Source organism: Portunus trituberculatus, chromosome 37 (genome assembly GCF_017591435.1).
Source record: "Portunus trituberculatus isolate SZX2019 chromosome 37, ASM1759143v1, whole genome shotgun sequence".
NCBI lineage: Eukaryota > Metazoa > Arthropoda > Malacostraca > Decapoda > Portunidae > Portunus > Portunus trituberculatus.
The window spans coordinates 26,157,490-26,181,981 of record NC_059291.1 but is presented as its reverse complement, the minus strand read 5'-3'; the positions used below and the strand labels follow the sequence as shown (position 1 = coordinate 26,181,981).

Sequence of the window (24,492 nt, the reverse complement as noted above, 5' to 3'; positions counted from 1 at the left end):
TCCTATCTCCAAATTAAATAAGTGTTAGATTACATATAAGGAATGAATAATGGGAGAGAGATGGAACCAAGTAGCGCTGCCAGGCGTATGGCAGAATTAAAACATACGCCGAGTGATAACCAACGCTTTATAGAAACCCCTATTGGTTTAAGGAAACTGACTGATGATACTATGGAAAAAGATTTCTCGGGTTTCAGGGATGAACGAGGTAATATGAGAAGGCTTATTAATGTAGAAAGAAAATTAAGATATGTGAAGGAGGTGATGTCCAGTCTCATGGACAAACTAAACCGACTGATAACGGAAAACACAGCCCTGAAATTGAGAGTAGCTGAATGTGAGAAAGTCAGTGCAATAAACCAGGAATTGAAAGGAGATTCTGTATATAAGTGTACCGAGTAGCAGTACTGGATGGGGATTATTATCCAATATGAGGGTATTTATTTAGTCCAAATCCTCATCTTCTCTTCATATATGTAGCTAGGAATTCTTATATAGGGAGTCCCTGTAGGGGGGAGAAGAGGGATGACGTGTGGCTGCCAGTGTTGCCAATTTAGCGATTTTGTCGCTAAATTTGGCGATATTTGATCATTCTTAGCGACTTATTAGAACAGCTTGAGACATGTCTCAAATTTAGCTACTTACGCATATATTTAGCGACAAATTTGGCGACAACAGAGTTGACACTAATCGGAAAATAATTGTGGTATGTTAATTTTTAAAAGGTAGGCCAACATAAATAAATGAATAAACAGAAGACAGTTATAAAAGCTTGATAGTCTAAACTTTAAATGGCGAGTGATGAGAGGGTGGGGACAGGGGTTGGGTAGAGTCGAGGCCCCAGTCCAGAGATCGCGGGACTGTGGGAATTATACACGTTTGCTTGCGTCACTGAGAGCGTATACGTGTGCTGCTTGCTGAGTCCCCTGCTCAGTCTAGCTCTGCCGTGGAACAGTCAGCAAGATGAGTAAAAATACTGCAGCATTTTCGTGACTTTTGGTTAAAGGATGAAAAATTTAAAGACTGGCTAAGAAAAGTTGAGGGAGATGACACTAAGGCTATGTGCAAATACTGCAAATGTTCATTGGGTGCAAAGTTGAGTGATCTGGAAAAACATCGAAATAAAGTGATATATATATATATATATATATATATATATATATATATATATATATATATATATATATATATATATATATATATATATATATATATAAGAAGACTTTAGCGACTTTTTAGCTACTTTTGAAGGTGAATCTAGCGACATAGAAAATTTTCATTTGGCAACACTGGTGGCTGCGTGCACAGTTATCATGGCCGCCGCCTTATAAGGTGAGGAGCGTGGTGGTGTCGTTTGTGGGCCGCCTTTAGGCTGAAGGCCCGCACCACTCGGTAGAGTGGTAATCTCACCAACCGGTGGTGTCGTCCCAGACCATCACCCGCTCTTGTCTCGAGGTACACTCTCCAACCATCTCCAGGAGGAGCTGCAATACGCCACGTGGTCTGATAAGAACAACTCATGAGATAATTATTATGGTTACAGCACCGCCCCTGTGGAACCCTCTGCCACTTACACCACAGCAGGCCCAACCAGAGAGAGAGAGAGAGAGAGAAGCAGGACGCCGCGAGGGACGGGCCGCCATTTTTATCTCTCGGGACGCCACCACACGCACCCTCACACCTTCTCACCTACAGCTGAGTTACCCACGGTTTCCCCCCCATAGGTCTGCCATAATATAGGTAGGATAGGTAGAAAGTTACATGACTGTGATGGGTCATTGTTGAATTAAAGTAAAGGGTCTATTTTGTTAAGTTTTGTGTTCATCCCTCCCCCTTGGATTCGTTACATCTTTCTTTTCTTTTCTTACTAGGCCTAAGCCTCACTTAGGCCCAGTACAAGAGACTGAGCCTCACGAAGGTTCAGTACATAAGGAAGCAAAATGACGTTCTAAAAACCCCATGCCAAAATTATGAAAACTTTTTAAAGAGCTTGCAGGCTAAAGTGCAGGACGGTATTGCAGACAGGGCAGAAGGTGGTCTAGGTGATAACAAGTTGAAAGAACTAAGAAATGAATGGAAACAAGAGCAAGAAGAGCTGAAGAGGAAAAAGTCAAATCTTCAGAAGTGGTAAGGAGGCAAATTCAGGAGAACACAAAAGTTGCTGTAATAGAAGTTATGAAAGAAAAGGTAGATTTGGTGCGGGATGCAGTGAACAAGAAAAAAAACTTCGTGATTTATGGGAAGAGGGAAAAGAAAAATACAAATAAATTCACGAGAACGTGAAGAAAGGGAAATGGCCAAAACTGTTATCAAACGAGTACAAGACAGCACAGTGACAGAGTGAATAGAAGAATGCTAGGCAGAGTCTTAGAAAAGACTGGATGGAGTTCAAAGATAGTTAGTATAGTGCAAAGTATGTATGTGGACACAAGAGCTAGATATAGACTAGGAGACATAGAAACAGACTGGGTAAAGAGTGAGAGAGGAGTCAGGCAGGGTTGTATTTTGTCACCAACCCTCTTCAGTTTATATACAGAAGAACTGGCTGCCAGAATGAGAAGGATGAATGCAGGAGTAAAGGTGGGGAATGATAGGGTATGTGTGCTCTTGTATGCAGATGATGTGGTAGTCATGAGTGAATCAGCAGAGGAGCTCCAAAGTCTCCTGGATGTTGTAGATGGCTATGGAAGAGACTTTGGGGTGAGATTCAGCAGTGATAAGAGCAAGGTGATGGTTGTGAATAGGTCAGATGATGAAAGAAACTTGGTGTGGAGACTGGGAGAAAATACGGTGCAACAGGCTGAGGAATACAAGTATCTGGGAATGTGGATGAGTCCATATGGCTGTGTGAAAGCAAAGAATGAAAAGATGAGTTTGGTTAACCAGTGGGTGGGTCTGCTAGGAAGTGCAGCAAGGATGAGAGCCAGCAAGTATGATGTGCTGCGAGAAGTTTGGAAGAGCATGGCTGTTCCAAGCATCATGTATGGTATGGATCTGATGACGTGGAATGAAAGTGAATTAGAGAAGCCAGAAATAGGACAGAACAGAGTAGCAAGAATGGCTCTAAATGCACCAGGGTATGCAGCAATAGAGGCATTAAGGGGAGACATGGGATGGAATACCTTCAGAGAGAGGCATGTGAAGGCAACACTGAGATTCAAGGCTAAGCTAGAACAAATGAATGATGCAAGAATAGTTAGGAAGGTGTTTCTAAGTAATGTTAGGAATAGCAGGTGGGGGAAGAAGTGTGTCAGGATGGTAGTGAAGAGTGGTCTGGAAACTAGTTGGGCATTCCAGTGAGTTGAGGGGAAGCATGTTGAGAGTAACTGGAGCATGATTGTTGGAAATGGAGAGCCCAGACTGGGATGTAGGAAGTGGAAGAGAGATAGACAGAAGGGTGAAGTGTATTGGACTGAGCGAATGGAGGACTAGGATGGAACAAAAGAGTACTCTGGAGTGGTATAGGAGAAAGAGGCCCCAATGTATGAAAAGTGGTATGATGGCAGCCTGATGACCTCCTCTTCTGAGCTAGGGCACAGTGCATGAATGTGAATGCAAGGAGTTACAGATGGTCAGAGTCCCGCAGCAAAGTGTGCCAGATGTGTGACATGGGAGAGGACGAGACGGTGGAGCATGTGATGCTGGAGTGTGTGAAGTATGCCAGAGACAGAAATGAGATGATGCAAGTGGTGCTGAGGGAACTCGGGGATGCCAGGGTGGAGAAGACTGGAAGGGAATGGATGGTGTTGCTGCTGGGACTGTGTGGAGACACGAGTGAAAGATTGATAGAAGCTGTCAAGGAGTTCCTGGAGAGAATGTGGAGTGCCAGATGCAGGGATTAGTAGTATTAAGGATGGTGTCTGGTTTAGGTTCTTGCTGCCTTTTTTTCCTTTTTATCCCCTACAGGAGCTGCCAATACTAAGGCCTGCCTCAGGAGAAATCCTGGGACACCTGTAGAATCAAGATCAAGATCAAGATCAAGGGGGTAGGAGACCAATGAAGGTGAAAATGAGATCTCAAGTGGCTGTAGAGGAAATTATAGCTAGAAAAGGGAAGCTGGCCGATGACGTTGATCACAAGGAAATATGGACAAAAAGAGATATGAACTTAGAGGAAAGGGAAAAGGAGAAAGTGCTATGAAGTGAAGCTAAGGAAAAAAAACGAGAAAAGGACAGATACAGAGAAGAAGAATTTTTACTTGAGGGTTCTGGATATGAAACTAAAGAAGTGGTACCTAAGGAAAAAAGAGGAGGTCGTGGAGGAGGCAATAAATTAAGAGTGACTTATACTAACATAGATGGGTTTGTTATCAAGCATAGTGGAAGTTAGGAATTATTTGAAAGAGAAAAAGCCAGATGTAATGTGCATTGTTGAAACAAAACTGAAAAAAGAGATCCATGTCAACTTTAAAGAGGAGGGATATAATACCTGGAGGAGGGAGAGGAAGGATAAAGAGGGAGGAGGAGTGCTAATAATGGTTCGTGATAATGTATGTGTGGAGGATGTGCAATATGGTGAGGAAAAAGTGGAAGTAATGGGAGTAACAATCAGAACAGAAGATTTGAAGAAAAGAAAAATTATAGTTACATATGTTCCACCAAAGACTAATAGCTACATGGGGATAAAAAAATCATAAAGATATGCAAAGAGAGGTGATAAAGTGTCTAGATAACATGATAAGAAGAGATAGTTGTAGAAGAATACTCTTAGTTGGAGACTTTAACTGTAAAAAAATAAACTGGAGAGAGATGGAAGTAATGGATAATGCTGGGCAGTGGAGCAAGAAAGTGTTACAGTTGACTATGGTTAATACAATGGACCAGTGGGTGGAGGAGTCAACAAGGTACAGGGGGGAAGAAGAACCATCGTTGCTTGACTTAGTTTTCACAAAGAAACCAGAGCCCCCTCCAATCATACAATACCTTAGTCCAATGGGGAGAAGTGATCATGTGACATTAGAGATGCAAGTGCAGGAGGAAGATAAGATAAGTTACAGAGAGGACTATAAAGGAGAGAGATTAAATTATGCAAGAGTAGATTTTGAAAAATAAAGGATTTATTTTGCTGATATTGAGTGGAGTAATATCATGTGCAGAAAGACTGTACAAGAGAAATATGATATATTCTTGCAGAAATACAATGAAGGAGTAAAAGGTTTGTACCTGTTTACAGAGTTCAGAAAAAAAACATGCTTGGTACAATGCTAGATGCATACAAGCAAAAAGGCAAAAGATAAAGCGTGGAAGAAACTTATAGAGCAGAGAAATGACTATAACAGACGGCAGTACAAAGATGCCAGAAATGAATATATCAGAGTAAGGAGAGAGGAAGAAAGAAAGTTTGAGAAAGATGTAGTGGATATAAGCAAAGATGAACCCAAACTTTTCTACAAGTTTATAAACGGCAAAACAAAGAATAAGCAAACAATTGAAAAAATAATTAAAGAAGGGAAGACATACCAAACAGAGAAGGAAATGTGTGAAATAATGAATGAGAGCTTCAAAATGATGTTCACTGCAGAAGATGATTTCACAAAACCTAATAGGATATGGGATTACAAAGGATTACAGGAGATCGCAGTGCACAAAGAGGATATTGAAAGATTACTGGATAAGTTGGAAGTCAGAAAAGCAATGGGACCAGATGGTGTATCAGGCTGGGTGTTCAAAGAATGTAAAGAGCAACTACTGGATCCAATTTTGGAAATAATTAAAAGTTCGACAAATGAAGGAAAGTTCCACTAGAATGGAAGAGAGCCAATGTAATACCAATATTTAAAGGAAGAAAGGCAACTGAACCACTAAACTACAGACCAGTGTCACTTACAAGTGTCGTAGGGAAGTTATGCAAAATCATTATCAAAGAAAAATGGGTTAAATATCTAGAAGAGGAGCAAGTCATATCAAACAGACAATTTGGGTTCAAGCTTCTACTTGAGAGTTATTGCAGGACTTGAAAACAGAGATGGATGGGTAGACACAGTATACCTGGGCATTAAAAAGGCTTTTGATAAAGCCCTGCACGGAAGACTTCTTTGGAAACTAGAGTACACAGGAGGACTGCGTGGAACCTTGCTCGAATGGACAAGAGATTATTTGAAGGATAGGGAAATGAGAACTGTGATCAGAGATACATACTCATCTTGGGGTAAAGTAACTAGTGGAGTGCCACAAGGGTCAGTGTTAGCCCCCATTATGTGTCAAGTTTATGTAAACAACATTCACATTGGGATAAACAATTATATAAATCTATTTGCTGATTATGCAAAGTTGCTAAGAGTTATCAAAACCAGAGAGGACTGTCTGCTGTTGCAGGAAGATTTAAACAAGATCTATGAATGGAGCAAGAAGTGGAAATTGAAGTTTAATGCCAAAAAATGCCATATAATGGAACTAAGAAAGAGTAAGAGAAGACTAGTATGGAACTCTTTGATGGGAGAAGAGCAAATAATGAAGACTAAAGAGGAAATAGATCTTGGAGTGATCATACAAGAAAATCTGAGCCCTGATAAACACATAAGCAAGATATTTGAATTATCATATAAGATGTTGACTAGTATGAGAGTGGCATTTTGTTACATGGATAAAGATATGATGAAAAAAAATCATTACAAGCATGATACGCCCAAGGCTGGAATATGCAGCAGTGGTATGGTGTCCGAGCTATGAAAAGGATATAAGAAAATTGGAAAGGATACAGAAGATTACTACAAAGATGGTGCCTGAATTAAAGGACCTCACAAATGAAGAACAACTGAAGGAAATGGGACTGCCAACCTTACAAGATAGAAAAGAATGCGGGGACCTAATAACAATGTACAGTGGAGACTTAATACTCAAACTTAATTCATCCCAAATGGCCATTTGAGTATTAAAAACTTTGACTATTGATACCTATAAATCAGGTAATTCGTTCCAGCCATTGCCAAACCCAAGTTTGGAAAAAAGCAGCGGTTTAATTTTGCAGTCGCTGCTAACATTGGCGCACAGAAGCAGGGTTAGCCTGTCTTTCATGGGCTTGTGTCATGGCAAACACTTCTCTTCCTTTGTTATATAAATCATGTTTGGTAGTTTTTTTTTCCAAAACAGGCCAGTTTCATCACAATTGACCCCTAAAACTTGGGGATGTTGGGATTTTTAGCTCGCACTAACTCAGGAGGTTTGGCGAGAAACACACAAAATAGCCTGTATTTACATACTGATTACACTTGGAAATTCAATAAACGAGTGAGAACAAATGGTGTTATGTCCACAAGCAACTCTTCCTCCTTGCAATGCAAAAAAACAAGTCTCTAGATTCTATGGTTACCAAAATATCACAGGTTGAATGAGGTGGTATCATCGGTGTACGTGGCCTTACGTCCAATCAGGTCCAGCGACCTTGGCTACAGCGATAGAAAACGGGCCACTTGTATCCTCTCTCTCTCTCTCAATCAAAATGTTTGCAAAGTGATCTAATTTGTATATTTTTTGCAAAAACATATATAAAATACATACAATAGGAGTTGCTGGCGGTGGTGGTGGAGGTTGAACCTCCTATATCCATATAGAGCCCAGAACATCACTATCTTCACTCTCTATTATTGAAGAAACTGTTAATTCCAAAGCCCTTCTGATATCACTCTTATTCAAAAGTTGTCTCCCCGCAACATGGCAGGAGACCTGAGGTGTAGAAGTAAGGCACACGGGAGAGGTGGCAGAATTAGACACCATGAAATCACTGTCGCTCCTACCATCCATCGTGGGAGTTGGTGACACAGTGACGTATAGTATAAGTTTACTCCTGACTGGGAGGCTCACCAAGCCTCACAACAGAATGTATTCCAGTACTTTTCTTGAAATTCACAAACCACCCTTTACTTGCTTTAAAGATCATCATTGGAATCAGATGTAGTATCACAAATAAGATCATGATACAGCAGCCTGGCTAGCCTTCGCACAAATTATGCCCTCTGACAAAGAATCACCAGCCATCTGCCTTTGGTTTATCCAATCAACAATTTTTCCATTTCTTCCACTGCCACAGGTTGCTTAAATTGCCTTTTCACACCAACCACTACATCAGCTCTTTTAATGAGCTGTCTTCTTCAGTATTGTGGCTACAGTAGATTTAGCCATACAGTACTCAACTGCAAAATCGGTTATTCTTCCTTTTTCTCGTATTTATCAATAATCTCCTTTTTCCTTTCGGTGGTTGTCACTACATTCTTTCTTGTAGGATTATTCTCACCACTAACAAGCCTCTTTGGTACCATTTTAAGCTTCTAAATACAAAAAAGCTGCGGAGAGAAAGTGCAGGACAAATGTTATACTTACAACAGCGAAGGATAAAGTGACTGCGGTGGACCGGTGGGGCGCGTGGGACTGCCACATAGATGGACGTCGACTAATAGGTATTTTTTCGAGTATTAAGTCAAACTTTTGCGTTCAACTATTTAGACGTTCGAGTAATGAGTCTCCACTGTATATAAGATAGTAAATGATAGTGAAAAGATAGAAAAAGAAGACCTGGTGCTGTTGACGGAAGATGGAAGGACAAGAGGACATGAAAAGAAGATCAGGATGAGGCAGTGTGTGAGGCATATTGGAAAATACAGTTTTCCACACAGAACGGTAGACAAATGGAATGCACTGGATAATGGAATTGTCACAGCATATAGTGTGCATAACTTTAAAGAAAAAACTAGATAAATGGAGATATGGAGACAGGACACTATGAGCCCTGCTTGAACCCTGTACAATACAACTACGTATAGGTAAATACACACACACACACACACACACACACACACACACACACACACACACACACACACACACACACACTGACCACCCTGGTGAACTAGCCTTCAACTTTGCTATCCTCCATGACCTAGAGCAACTGGTGCAGAACCCTACTTGTATTCCTGACCGTCTTGGAGACATGCCCAACATTCTTGATCTCCTCACCTCTAACCCTTCTGCTTATGCTGTCACCCTTTCATCTCCGTTGGGCTCCTCCGATCACAATCTCATTTCTGTATCTTGTCCTATTTTTCCAATCCCTCCGCAGGATCCCCCAAAGCGAAGGTGCCTCTGGCGTTCTGCCTCTGCCAGTTGGGGGGACCTGAGGAGGTATTATGCTGATTTTCCCTGGAATGATTATTGCTTCCGTGTCAGAGACCCATCTCTTTGTGCTGAACGCATAACAGAGGTGTTAGTATCTGGCATGGAGGCGTACATTCCTCATTCTTTTCTCAACCTAAACCTTCTAAACCTTGGTTTAACTCAGCCTGTTCTCGTGCTATACATGATAGAGAGGTTGCCCACAAAAGGTACTTGAGCCTTCCATCTCCTGAATCTCATGCACTTTATATCTCTGCCCGGAATCATGCCAAGTCTGTTCTTCAACTTGCCAAACACTCTTTCATAAATAGGAAATGTCAAAATCTTTCAAACTCAAACTCTCCTCGTGACTTCTGGCATCTAGCCAAAAACATCTCAAATAACTTCACTTCTTCATCTTTCCCTCCTTTATTTCATCCTGATGGCACCACTGCCATCTCTTCTGTCTCTAAAGCTAAACTCTTCTCTCAAACCTTTGCTCACAACTCCACCTTGGACGATTCTGGGCTTGTCCTTCCCTCTGCTCCTCCCTCTGACTATTTCATGTCTACAATCAAAATTCTTCGTAATGATGTTTTCCATGCCCTTGCTGGCCTAAACCCTCGGAAGGCTTATGGACCTGATGGGGTCCCTCCTATTGTTCTCAAAAACTGTGCTTCTGTGCTTGCACCTTGCCTGGCCAAACTCTTCCAACTTTGTCTATCGACTTCTACCTTTCCTTCCTGCTGGAAGTTTGCCTACATTCAGCCTGTTCTTAAAAAGGGTGACCGTTCTAACCCCTCAAACTACCATCCTATAGCTTTAATCTCTTGCTTGTCTAAAGTTTTGAATCTATCCTGAATAGGAAGATTCTCAAACATCTGTCACTTCACAATCTTCTGTCTGATCGCCAGTATGGCTTCCGTCAAGGTCGCTCTACTGGTGATCTTCTGGCTTTCCTTACTGAGTCTTGGTCATCCTCTTTAAGAGATTTCGGTGAAACTTTTGCTGTTGCATTAGACATATCAAAAGCTTTTGATAGAGTCTGGCATAAAGCTTTGATTTCAAAACTGCCCTCTTACGGCTTCTATCCTTCTCTCTGCAACTTTATCTGAAGTTTCCTTTCCGACCGCTCTATTGCTGCTGTGGTAGACGGCTACTGTTCTTCTCCTAAACCTATTAATAGTGGTGTTCCTCAGGGTTCTGTCCTGTCACCCACTCTCTTTCTATTATTCATTAATGACCTTCTTAACCAAATTTCTTGCCCTATCCACTCCTACGCTGATGATACCACCCTACATCTTTCCACGTTCTTTCAGAGACGTCCAACCCTTCAGGAAATTAACAGATCACGCGGGACGCCACGGAACGCCTGACTTCCGATCTTTCTAAAATTTCTGATTGGGGCAGAGAAAATTTAGTAGTTTTCAATGCCTCAAAAACTCAATTCCTCCATCTATCAACTCGACACAACCTTCCAGACAACTATCCCCTCTTCTTCAATGACACTCAACTGTCTTCCTGTTCCACAATGAATATCCTCGGTCTGTCCTTTGCTCATAATCTTAACTGGAAACTTCACATCTCATCTCTTGCTAAAACAGCTTCTATGAAGTTAGGTGTTCTGAGGCGTCTCCGCCAGTTTTTCTCGCCCCTCCAACTGCTTACTCTGTATAAGGGCCTTATCCGTCCCTGTATGGAGTACTCTTCGCATGTTTGGGGGGGTTCCAGTCACACAGCTTTGCTTGATAGGGTGGAATCGAAAGCTCTCCGTCTCATCAACTCCCCTCCTCTGACTAACTGTCTTCGCTCTCTTTCTCACCGCCGAAATGTTGCATCCCTTTCTATATTTTATCGCTATTTTCATGGTAACTGTTCTACTGATCTTGCTAACTGCATGCCTCCCCTCCTCCTGCGGCCACGCTGCACAAGGCATTCTTCTTCTTCTCATCCCTATTCTGTCCAACTCTCTAATGGAAGAGTTAACCAGTACACTCAATCATTCATCCCTTTCACTGGTAAACTCTGGAACTCCCTCCTTGCATCTGTATTTCCAAATTCCTACAACTTGTCTTCTTTTAAGAGGGACGTATCGAGGCATTTGCTCCCCTAATTCTGGCTGACGGTCTTGGCACTTTTTCTACTCTTTGGAGAGCCAGCGCTCAAGTGGCCTTTTTTCTGCCTTTCTTTTTTTTTTGCCCTTGGCTGGCCCTCTTCCCTATGTAAAAAAAAAAAAAAAAAAAAAAAAAAAAAAAAAACACACACACAAAGTTTGAACAGTTTGAGTGAAGAAGTGGTGTCAGCAACGAGTGTGCATAGTTTTAAAGAAAAATTGGAAGTGTAGATATGGAGATGGGGCCACACGAGCGTAAAGCCCAGGCCCTGTAAAACTACAACTAGGTAAATACATACACACACACACACACATACACTGGCCTATTTTGCTATTAAGTGAAGCTGCCAATGAAATACTGTACTAAACAACTTACAAATTACTATAAATATACACATAGACAACTCACCTGTCTTCTCCTGAGTTTTTTCAGTTTCTGGAAAACAATGCAAGGAATAGATGATAATTGTACTGGATGCTCCTTTAAAAATCCCAAAATACAACATTAACAACATGATCAGAATATGATAAATGCATAATTATAATAAAATTTGTGCATTTTCAACAAAAAATGTGAGGAAATTAAGACATGTTTTTGAGACCAGGACAAGGTCAACTGTTGCTGATACAAAGCAAACATGAGGCATGTACTTACTGAGTCTCCTTTGTCACCCTTGTCACCCTTGAGGCCTGGCAGACCCTGAAAGATGCAATCATGTCCTGTTCATCACCCATTTGCATTATATTAGATATTAATATTACAAAACTTTTACTCTGAACTTATGGTAACATACACAAAGTACTAATAAGAAATAATATTATCTGTTATACATGCACTGCAGCATAGAATATTTTTGAGACAGAACAAAGCTCCATATTTTTCATGCTCCATAAAATAATATTAAAAGATATAAAACTAGGGTGATGGAAATTCTCTCACTACAAATTTTGCATAATCACAAAATCTGAATATGGATACTTTAGAGTATATAACTGCCATTAATGCACATACTTGAAAACTTAAGAAAATAATTTATTCATACACAAATGTTTTAGATTAAGTGTATTTTGTCTGTGCACTTAAGATGATAATTCTAAATGATTTTGCACAACATTTTCATATTTGGTTTCACTGACTTATAAATTTTATTTTTTCTATATTTTACATAAATTTTACTTCAACTTGTTCATAAAGAGGCAAAGTGAGTTTAGAGAAAAGGAGAAAGATCTTATCCCCTGCACAACATAAATGTCAATAATATTCTTCCTGAGCCACCTCCTCCCTGCACACTGCCACTGACATTGACCACCACCACCACTCACCGGAGGTCCTGGCAACCCTGGTGGTCCCATCAGGCCTGGAGGACCAATGTCTCCATATTCACCCTTCTCTCCCTTGGGGCCCAGTGCACCTGGCAGCCCTGGTGGCCCCTGTGGACCAGACTCCCCATGGATACCGTCCACCCCTGGGGGACCTCGTGGCCCCAACTCTCCCTTCGGGCCCTGGATGCCCATGGAGCCTTTCTCTCCTGAAATAAAAATAAATGTGTGTAAATTCTCAGGTGGTCATACACAAAAATACTATTGTAGAGGATGGCAACTCAAACACAGAACAGAGTTTGCTTGTTTGTAGTTTGGCAGGTGCAGAGTACAGAGTGTGACAGCAGCTGTGGGATGACTGCTCAAAAAACTGTTCCCTGGACAAATGCCAACTCGAGACTGAGTCAAACTACTCTATAAGTATCAAGACAAAGAATCATGATTAAAACTGTAATTAATGAAATGGCTGAATTAACAAGTGATTAACAACATGAGTGTTTTAACTACAATCTTAAACAATTACTAATGAGCTCTAAAACAGTAAGTGGTCCATCAATATTCTAATAAATATGTAACTTTCTTTGTGGACTGAACACTCCTGACATCTACAGTGATACTGTACACAGCAGTACATCATCCCTTTGGATATTGTGACTTTAATGACTGGCAAGTCTGAAGATGGTTCTTGTAGCCTTTGTGCCTTCTGTTAAGAAATTAATGCATAGAAGGAGTAGGCATGTTCATGTACAGTACATTACCATATTGTGCTATATACAGAGGAACTAAGAAAATACAAATTACAAATCTATTTTGGCTCATGTCTTATTAATTAAATGAGTGAAAATTTTCTATTGTAGTTGCCCTTACAGAAATCTCTCTCTCTCTCTCTCTCTCTCTCTCTCTCTCTCTCTCTCTCTCTCTCTCTCTCTCTCTCTCTCTCTCTATCTATATATATATATATATATATACATACATACATACATACATACATACACACACACACACACACACACACACACACACACACACACACACACACACACACACACACACACACACCTCAATCATATTAGAGGAGAAGGGTGGCTTAAAAGGAAGCACATTGAGATGGATGGAAAATTATTTGAGGGGGAGAAAAATAAGGACGGTAGTTAAAGATATGAAGTCCAAGTGGAGAGCAGTAGAAAGCGGAGTGCCGCAGGGGTCAGTATTAGTGCCAATACTTTTCCTCATATATATAAACGACATGCCAGATGGAGTAAACGGCTACATAAATCTGTTTGCGGACGATATGAAACTGTGCAGAGTTATAAAGCAAAGAGGATTGTGAAATACTGCAGGAAGACCTAAATAAGATCTGGAAATGGAGTAAAAAGTGGGAAATGGAATTCAATGTGGACAAAAGCCATGTCATGGAAATGGGAAAGAGTGAAAGACGACCCGTGGGAATCTATAAGATGGGAGATGGAGTAGAACTGGAGAAAGTAAAAATGGAAAAGGACTTAGGAGTGACGATGGAAGAAAACAATCAACTGGTAAGCCATATTGATAGAATTTTTAGAGAGACATATAATTTGCTAAGGAATATTGGATTAGCATTTCACTACATGGACAAAGAAATGATGAAGAAATTGATAAGTACTATAATAAGATTGGAATATGCAGGAGTAGTGTGGACCTGTCATAAAAAGAAACACATAAGGAAGTTGGAGAGACTACAAAAAGTGGCTACAAGAATGGTTCCAGAATTTGAAGGGATGACATATGAGGAGAGACTAAAGGCTATGGATCTACCAACCCTGGAACAGAGAAGGGAAAGAGGGGATCTGATACAAGTTTATAAATTGATCAACGGAATGGACCACATGGATAATGAGAAACTGATCCTGAGAGAAGAATATGACATTTGAAGCACAAGATCGCATAGTAAAAAGCTGAGAAAGGAAAGATTTGAAGGGATGACATATGAGGAGAGACTAAAGGCTATGGATCTACCAACCCTGGAACAGAGAAGGGAAAGAGGGGATCTGATACAAGTTTATAAATTGATCAACTGAATGGACCACATGGATAATGAGAAACTGATCCTGAGAGAAGAATATGACATTTGAAGCACAAGATCGCATAGTAAAAAGCTGAGAAAGGAAAGATTTGAAGGGATGACATATGAGGAGAGACTAAAGGCTATGGATCTACCAACCCTGGAACAGAGAAGGGAAAGAGGGGATCTGATACAAGTTTATAAATTGATCAACGGAATGGACCACATGGATAATGAGAAACTGATCCTGAGAGAAGAATATGACATTTGAAGCACAAGATCGCATAGTAAAAAGCTGAGAAAGGAAAGATGTCTGAGAGATGTTAGAAAATATAGTTTCCCCACAAAGATGTGTTGAGACGTGGAACAGTTTGAGTGAAGAAGTGGTGTCAGCAACGAGTGTGCATAGTTTTAAAGAAAAATTGGATAAGTGTAGATATGGAGAAGGGGCCACACGAATATAAAGCCCAGGCCCTGTAAAACTACAACTAGGTAAATACACACACCCACACACACACACACATTGACACTGGTAAGAGACAGTGTATACAACAATACACTATGGGAATAACAACCTGCCTTGTGGCTTGCAGAGATGCACATCCACATATCTACACTGGTGCTCCCTGTGCCTCACCTTTTTCTCCTGAAGGCCCCACATTGCCAAGTTCTCCCTTCGGTCCAGGCCGCCCTGGTAGTCCTTGTGCCGCTGCCCTGCCAGACTCACCACGCCGCCCCTGTCAGGCACATCAGGAAGACACTCACTTGGTGCTAGCATTTTCTATCCTCTCTCTCTCTCTCTCTCTCTCTCTCTCTCTCTCTCTCTCTCTCAAAAAAGTAACTTCTCAAAAAAAAAAAAAAAAAAAAAAAAAAAAAATCCTGAATAAAAAATCCTGTGTGGTGTAGGCCACCTACACAACATGTACTTGTAACACTATACAGTATTGGTGCACATGGCTTAAACATACAGCTTTGTTATGAATCCATATTTTGGGTCTCTATTTACATTTCTTGCTTTAGTATGATTTTTGTAGCAGAAAAGTATAAAAAAAAAAAAAAAGGAATGATCATTTGAAGCATTTATATATTATAGAATATCTTTGTAAAGAGGTGAATGTAATAAGCCTCTCTAATACAGATACAACAAACACAAAAAAGTATTTGAATTGTTGCTAAAACATTGATTTTTCATTTGTTCCAATAACTTGTGTTGATCATGTAAGATTCCTCACTTATTACCTCTCATTTCACCATCATTACTTGATATTCTCCCAATATTTTACTGCTAAGAAGCATTTTTCTGTTCTCTAATAGGTAAATTATATATAATCTAGCAATATTAAGTTTGTAAGCAATAATCAGTGGTTTTAATTGGTTAGTAGCTACATATTATACTTGCATATTTGTTACATAAAGTTATCTATGTAAGGTAAAAAAAAGAATACTTACTCAAGATGAATACAGTCTTAATGATCCCAAACAGTGTGAGAGGTTAGTGATGGCACACACAAGGTTGAGATGAACAAACACCAACACCAACACCAGCTGACCACTCACTAATCAGCTTACCAGAAAAATGAGTCCAGCTTATGTTAGTAGCAACCACCACCTCAATAAATAAATACATGAATCAAATAAAAACCTATAATAAATCAAACAGCTTAATAAAGAACAGGGACTCAGAAAAAGTTGTGTATGTACAACTAGAAAGCATGTGGAAGCAGCTTACAGCTAAAATGCACATTCATAAAGCATGCTGGTACTGCATGCACAAAGATAAGAGTCAACATGCAGACAATGTAATGACATCAACAAGACACAAGACCAATGCCTAAAGCTCACATAAATCAAGATGGAAAAGAAAACAACACACAAAATTGTGATCAACCAAATACAGACACATCCAAATCAATTGGCACACATCACACACTCACAAAGGCAAAGGCTTAATGCATTATTGCAACGCACACGTACAATGGCAAAACACTCATCCATACATATACCTGAATAGTAGTAAGTGTATGATAAAATAATTATTCTACATACACACACACACACACACACGATATATATATATATATATATATATATATATATATATATATATATATATATATATATATATATATATATATATATATATATGCGCACAAGCACAAGCATGCATACACACACACATGCGCACACCCACCCACCCACCCACACACAGAAACACACACACACACACACACACACACACACACACACACACAAAAAAAAAAAAAAAAAAAAAGTCTTGGCAGAGATAATTTTATGGTCAACTTCTATTACAACTGCACTAATAATGCATACAGCAGCATATGTATGTTAGTGGATGTTTTAATCTTCATTCAGCTTCATTTAATCTAGCTGATGTGACAACAGAACTGAACTACAACTGTGTGTTAACATGTCAAAAAGTTAAGAGTTGTAAGTATAACTGTTTGATTCCATCATGGACTAACTATTGACTCATTGTTAGCTCATGCCACTAAGCTTTTGTCTACTACTGCTAATCTTGAAACCACCACTACTACTTTAAAGAGTATTGTACTAAACTATGAATTCCTACTTCTTCCTCACCAATGTAAATATGTAGTGCAGTAAATGCAAATGAATGTTAAGACTCCTGAATTCTCTAACTTGGTTCATTGGAAAGAAAAAGATTTTTGTAAAAACTCTACCAGAACAAACAGGATGAAGGAGAAACAGAGTTAGATATTAATTAAACCTGTACCATAAACAGTGAGAAAAATCAACTAAGTTTTCCCAGAAGTGTACATATACATGTCTATGACAGACTGACATGATGAGCTGCTGTGTCCTAGTCTACTGCTCACAGTCAAGGTACGTACCCTCTTACCCCGCTTGCCCCGCCTGCCCCGTGGTCCTCGTGCTCCCTCCTCCCCATCCAACCCAGGAGGACCCATGGGACCATCTGGTCCTGGGTCCCCTGGCAGCCCAGGTGGCCCAGGGGGTCCTGTACAGCCAGGGAAATGGACAAGTAATGGTCTTTCTTTGGCTATCACATTCAGCCCATCTCTGATAAGTAACTGATACAAAAAAATTCTTAGCTTACAACCATAAGTTTCCTCACTTAATATTTTTTTGTTTTTTTATGTAGGGACGAGAGCCAGCCAAGGGCAAAAAAAAAAAAAGGAAAGATAAAAAAAAGGTCCACTTGAGTGCTGGCTCTCTAAAAAGTGGAAAAGCATCAGACAAAATTAGGGAGCAAATGCCTCGATACCTCCCTCTTAAAAGAAGACAAATCGTAGGAAGTCGGGAATACAGATGCAGGGAGGGAGTTCCAGAGTTTACCAGTGAAAGGTATGAATGATTGACAGTAGTACTGACTGGTTCACCCTTGCATTAGGGAGTTGGACAGAATAGGGATGAGAGGAAAAAGAAAGCTTTGTGCAGTGAGGCTGCAGGAGGAGGGGAGGCAGGCAGTTAGCAAGATCAGTAGAACAGTTAGCATGAAACTAGTGATAAAAGATAGAAAGAGATGCAACATTTTGGCAGTGAGAAAGAGGTTGAAGACAGTTAGTCAGACGAGGATAGTTGATGAGACAAAAAGCTTTTGATTCCAACCTATCTAGTAAAACTGTGTGAGTGGAACCCCCCCAAACATGCAAAGAGTACTCCATACACAGGTGGAAAAGGCCCTTATACAGAGTAAGCAGTTGGAGGAGTGAGAAAAACTGGCGGAGACGCCTCAGAACACCTAACTTCATAGAAGCTGTTTTAGCAAGAGATGAGATGTGAAGTTTCCAGTTAAGATTATGAGTAAAGAACAGACCAAGGATATTCATTGTGGAAGAGGGAGACAGTTGAGTGTCATTGAAGAAGAGGGGATAGTTGATAGATGGAGGAATTGAGTTTTTGAGACATTGAAAACTACTAGATTTTCTCTGCCCCAATCGGAAATCTTAGAAAGACCAGAAGTCAGGCATTCTGTGGCATCCCTGCGTGATCTGTTGACTTCCTGAAGGGTTGGTTGTCTCTGAAAGGACGTGGAAAGATGTAAGGTGGTATTATCAGCGTAGGAGTGGATAAGGCAAGAAGTTTGGTTAGGTCATTAATGAATATTAGAAAGAGAGTGGATGACAGGACAGAACCCTGAGGAACTCCACTATTAATAGATTTAGGAGAAGAACAGTAGCCGTCTACCACAGCAGCAATAGAATGGTCGGAAAGGAAACATGAGATAAAGTTGCAGAGAGAAGGATAGAAACTGATTGAGGGCAGTTTGGAAATCAAAGCTTTATGCCAGACTCTATAAAAAGCTTTTGATATGTGTAACGCTACAGCAAAAGTTTCACCAAAATCTCTAAAAGAGGATGACCAAGACTGAGTAAAAAAAGCCAGAAGATCACCAGTAGAGCGACCTTAACAGAAGCCATACTGGCGATCAGATAGAAGATTGTGAAATGACAGATGTTTGAGAATCTTCCTATTCAGGATAGATTAAAAAACTTTAGACAAGCAAGAAATTAAAGCTATAGGACAGTAGTTTGAGGGATTAGAACGATCACCCTTTTTAGGAACAGGCTGAATGTAGGCAAACTTCCAGCAGGAAGGAAAGGTAGAAGTAGATAGACAAAGTTGGAAGAGTTTGGCCAGGCAAGGTGCAAGCACAGAAGCAAAGTTTTGGAGAACAATAGGAGGGACCCCATCAGGTTCATAGTCCTTCCGAGGGTTTAGGCCAGCGAGGGCATGGAAAACATCATTACGAAGAATTTTAATTGTAGACATGAAATAGTCAGAGGGAGGAGGAGAGGGGGAACAAGCCCAGAATCATCCAAGGTGGAATTGTGAGCAAAGGTTTGAGAGAAGAGTTCAGCTTTAGAGACAGAAGAGATGGCAATGGTGCCGTCAAGATGAAATAAAGGAGGGAAAGATGAAGAAGTGAAGTTATTGGAGATGTTTTTTGGCTAGATGCCAGAAGTCTCGAGGGGAGTTTGAGTTTGAAAGATTTTGACATTTTCTGCTTATGAAGGAGTGTTTGGCAAGTTGAAGAACAGACTTGGCATGATTCTGGGCAGAGATATAAAGTGCATGAGATTCAGGAGATGGAAGACTCAAGTACATTTTGTGGGCAACCTCTCTATCATGTATAGTACAAGAACAGGCTGAGTTAAACAAAGGTTTGGAAGGTTTGGATTGAGATGAAGAATGAGGAATGTACACCTCCATGCCAGACACCATCACCTCTGTTATGCGTTCAGCACAAAGAGATGGGTCTCTGACATGGAAGCAGTAATCATTCCAGGGAAAATCAGCATAATACCTCCTCAAGTCCCCCAACTGGCAGAGGCAAAATGCCAGAGGCACCTTCGCTTTGGAGGATCCGGTGGAGGGATTGGAGATTTAGGACAAGATACAGAGATGAGATTGTGATCGGAGGAGCCCAACGGAGATGAAAGGGTGACAGCATAAGCAGAAGGATTAGAGGTGAGGAAGAGATCAAGAATGTTGGACGTGTCTCAAAGACGGTCAAGAGTACAAGTAGGGTGTTGCACCAGTTGCTCTAGGTCATGGAGAATAGCAAAGTTGAAGGATAGTTCATCAGGATGGTCAGTGAAAGGAGATGAAAGCCAAAGCTGGGGGTGAACATTGAAATCTCCAAGAATGGAAATCTCTGCAAAAGGGTAAAAGGACAGAATGTGCTCCACTTTGGAAGTTAAGTAGTTGAAGAATTTACTGTAGTCAGAAGAGTTAGGGGAGAGATAAACAGCAAAGATGAATTTAGTTTGAGAGTGACTGTTAAATCAAAGCCATATGATGAAAAACTCGGAAAATTCAAGAGTGTGGGCACGAGAGCAAGTTAAGTCGTTGCGTACATAGATGCAACATCCAGCTTTGGAACGCAAATGAGAATAGAGAAAGTAGGAGGGAACAGAGAAGGGGCTGCTGTCAGTTGCCTCAGACAGCCGTGTTTTGGTGAGGAAAAGAAGATGAGGTTTAGTAGAGAAGAGGTGGTGTTCTACAGATTGAAAATTAGATCTAAGACTGTGAATGTTGCAGAAGTTAATGCAGTGGAGAATTTCAAGCCACATTCATTACACTTCTGGTGGAACATCACATCATAAATGTAATCAAGTAACCTTCACATGTGCCTCATGTTTCATATATATATATATATATATATATATATATATATATATATATATATATATATATATATATATATATATATATATATATATATATATATATCTCAAACACTGATTTACTGAATAATTAATATTGTTGAGTTTGATTAACAGTCCCCAATAGAAATTCTATTCAAGAACTGAATGCAAGAAATTTTCTGCAAATGATTTCATCGTGACTGACCATTAATCATATTTTTTTGATCATTCAAAGAATTTATCATGTGTATATCAAGTATATATCATAGTTTCCATTGTATTATGTTATTAATGATCAAAACCACTTGAAATGCATTATAGTTTCTCTGATCATAGTCATTTTCCAAATATGACAGACATAACAGAAAAGGAAGATAAGACATTTTGAGTTCAGCAAAAGATTATACTAATTTAATTATAGAGTTTTCCATATCTATAGTAAATTTCATAAAAGTTGAATTTCTTAAAACACATGGTAACTAAAACACCTCGTGACAGGACCATCTCTCCAGGCGCTGCAACAGAGCAGACCCACTCACCAGACGGTCCAGGAGGTCCCTCAAGGATTCCGGCAGGAATTTCTTTGCCGTTGACTGTGGTGATCCCTCGCTCACCCTTGTGTCCCTTGTCACCCTGGGGATGAGGTCTGAGTGAGCTGGCTGCTGAGTGGGAGGGAAGCAGCATGGTGGCATGGTGGCTGGTGCGTGCAGTGAAACCTTATTGTGGTGAACAATACTCATGCCAAAATGAGAATCAAAAGGACTAAAAATCAACAAGGGAAGGGCTCCATAAATATTAGAGTATAACAATACATCAAATTTATGAGTTTAAGAAATACAGTAATTTAGGTTACAAGACTGAAAATGCTATCAAAGTTCAGAAATGAAAATAAGAATGGCAAGATAAAGCAAAGGACTTGCTATAACTAATATACATATATCACTGCACAGCAGTAACTACATCTACAACATTATCCAGACAAAATATAAAAGGAAAGGTTCATCTCATAATCATGGCATTTACATAATAGTTGACCCAATATTCATATGCAATACTGTATGTAAGTTGAAACAAGGTGGTAAATAAAACTATTCTGAATTAAAGAAAAAAAAAGGGGGTGTCAAGCAAGAGACAAAAAGTGCATATAAGGTGGTTCTTCCTTTCTGGAAAGAAAATCTGCAAGTTATGTTGCTGAGATGAACTGCAGCAACCAAACACAGCTTCTCAAAGAGGCCTGGAAGTACCAAAAAGGGCAAGCAATCCACAGGAGTGGGAAAGATGAGAGGTTAGAGGTTGAAAGTACTATGTATCTAATTGACTAGTGGAAGACACAAGACAGATGGACCAAGAACTGCAACTTATTTCCGATTCCCTAGTGCACTAAGTGAAAGAAATTCTTACAATCCACTTTTAGTTTAGATGAATGAAAAGCTCTGCTGCTGGGAAGCATGCTTCTCCTTCTCAGTGACCTGTGTGATTTCTTCAAGCACACTAAATCTAATGCTTTGTCAGATAATCTTTTCTTAATGGTACAATTATATCTGAAAGAGTGTTTGGTTAGACATACAGTTCCTTAGCACCGTGTCACAGGTGACAGGTGACTAGTGGAAATGAGAAAGAATTACTATTGCCTAAATACTAGATATCCTCAGCTAAACATGCTGTTGCAACACAACTACAGGTGAGATTTCTCCATATTATTTCTGGAGTGTATTGTTGTAAAGACCAACTTTCTTTTGAAGCAGTTTTCTTTCTATCTATGAAAACATTTCAAAAAATCTAATCAGTATTTCCATAAGAAATATGAGATTCATCTTGCTCATCCAACTGACTAGTCTACTATATATTTATTTTTCTTCTTAATAAGAAATAACTTTTATATAGTGACAGGTGATTGGTCTAAAAAATCTGGTTGAGTATTTGAAGGTGATGCTATCTCAGACCAATTATGTGTGTATGATAAATAACACACATCCTCATATTCATTCAGCCATGACCTAGTAAAACTTCACAACACCATACATGAAAAAAAGTATACAAAAACATACACTCTCACACACACACACACACACACACACACACACACACACACACACACATTACAACACTACTGTTTCACAATGCCAAACATTGACAAATTAAATAATAAGAAAGTGGAACTACAACACCTATATCCACTGACAGACTACATTACAACAAAGGAGGCACACACATCACTAGAAGCAGGGGAGCACATACTGCACTAAGAAAACATGGAACTGTATCAACAGAAATGTGCTGCACTAATGTGATAATGACATTTTTCTTTTAAACAGTCAACATAATAGCTAAGTAATGAGAATTACTTTTATGGTGTTTGGAAAGCAAGTGTGATGGGTGGACTGAACTGGATCAGTGAAACACTAATTCTCAAACATAACTGCTTCCAAAGCCTTATATAAAACATGCTTCTATATCTATTGCCAGTCATTATTTCCTTTCCCCACCTTCTTCAATGGCACTCTCATCCTGAGAGTAGGGTGGGTTGTCTGCAGAGGCACACTGGTATCACAAGAAAATAACAACAGGAATTACTAAGGTAACCCTAAAATAAATTAATATATAATAATAATGATGCTACTCACTCTTTCACCTTGAGGCCCTGGTGGCCCTGGAGGGCCTGGAGGTCCAAGTGGTCCAAGAGGACCTGCAGGACCCACCTCACCAGGAGGACCAGGCTCTCCAGGATAGCCATCACGGCCATCCATACCTGGCAAGCCATCCTTGCCTGAAGGTCCTGGGGCTCCCGGGGGTCCAGGACTGCCTGGGTCACCCTGCAATAACACTGGTCAGAGGTTTCCACAAAATATTTTCCTGAATACGATGAACTATCTCAATGAGCCTGCTTGACCTGACAGTGCAGATATTACAATGGTGGTTTACATGGGAGGGTTACTGTTATTGATACTGAGAGTAGCTAAAAAACTGTGATACAGAAATCCCCAATCATTCCATATGTATGAAATGTACTGCAAAACAATAAATAGTGCAAGGCTAGTGATAATATTTCTATAATACTGATGAGAGGAAGGAAGATCTTTTTCAGTTCATACTGTATTAATAAGTTATGAAAAATTAATGTAATGTTTGCATTGCTAGATGGAAAGCTAAATGAAGTAGTAGATGGTTATTCTTAGATGTCAGCTGCACACCTGCTGCAGCAGCAGAACCATTAGAAAGAGTATAAATATTTGCTGTGAGTACTATAAATATGGGGATCACTGTATCAAAATACATCAGGAATACATACTCTGATCTGAAAATAGTTAATATTCTAAAAATTCTGCACATCATTGATTATTCTACCTACAAAACATTACATTCAGAGACAAACATAGGCTTGGAGTTGTGTTAGTATCATTCAGTCTCATAATATATAAAGCAACCCCAGACATTTCTCATCACTTACTACTTGATCACCTACATTTACCAGGCAGCATCATGCAAAGGTAAGTTAAATATAAAACATGGGAAAGAGTATACAATCAAACTTATAAGCTAGAACTGTACGTTTGGCACTGAAACATAATTCGTGACAAAAAACACACCATAAAACAAAGAAAAAACTTAGGGAAAAAACTTACTTTAATAGCTAATATTCTATCAGAGTCTATGCTATCCCAGGCACCTCCCATCGTCCCCTGCAAGAAGGGCGTAACACAATGAGCGTGGCAACAGGGAGGACGGAGAGACACGTTGGGGGGAGCACAGCAGACAGCAGCATGCGGCTCACCTACTCCTCAC

The 24,492-nt window shown here is 39.9% G+C and overlaps 1 protein-coding gene across 14 annotated transcripts in view; it reads right to left on the bottom strand.

Annotated features, from left to right (window-relative positions):
* The window catches only part of LOC123513902 (collagen alpha chain CG42342-like), a 364,679-nt gene that overhangs the window by 65,485 nt on the left and 274,702 nt on the right, over positions 1-24,492 (bottom strand). For 9 of the 14 annotated variants that reach the window (XR_006677477.1, XM_045271367.1, XM_045271376.1 and 6 more), the window contains 8 exons: positions 24,333-24,389; positions 23,334-23,522; positions 21,249-21,342; positions 17,431-17,555; positions 15,195-15,294; positions 12,520-12,725; positions 11,852-11,896; positions 11,606-11,632 (listed from right to left, as the gene is read on the bottom strand). Coding sequence is in view for 13 of the 14 variants with exons in the window: in XM_045271367.1 (XP_045127302.1) it covers positions 11,606-11,632; positions 11,852-11,896; positions 12,520-12,725; positions 15,195-15,294; positions 17,431-17,555; positions 21,249-21,342; positions 23,334-23,522; positions 24,333-24,389 (843 nt within the window). In the remaining variant the exon portion in view is untranslated. The remainder of the gene's footprint in view (positions 1-11,605; positions 11,633-11,851; positions 11,897-12,519; positions 12,726-15,194; positions 15,295-17,430; positions 17,556-21,248; positions 21,343-23,333; positions 23,523-24,332; positions 24,390-24,492) is intronic. The other 5 variants (XM_045271375.1, XM_045271371.1, XM_045271373.1 and 2 more) reach the window with 2 other exon arrangements.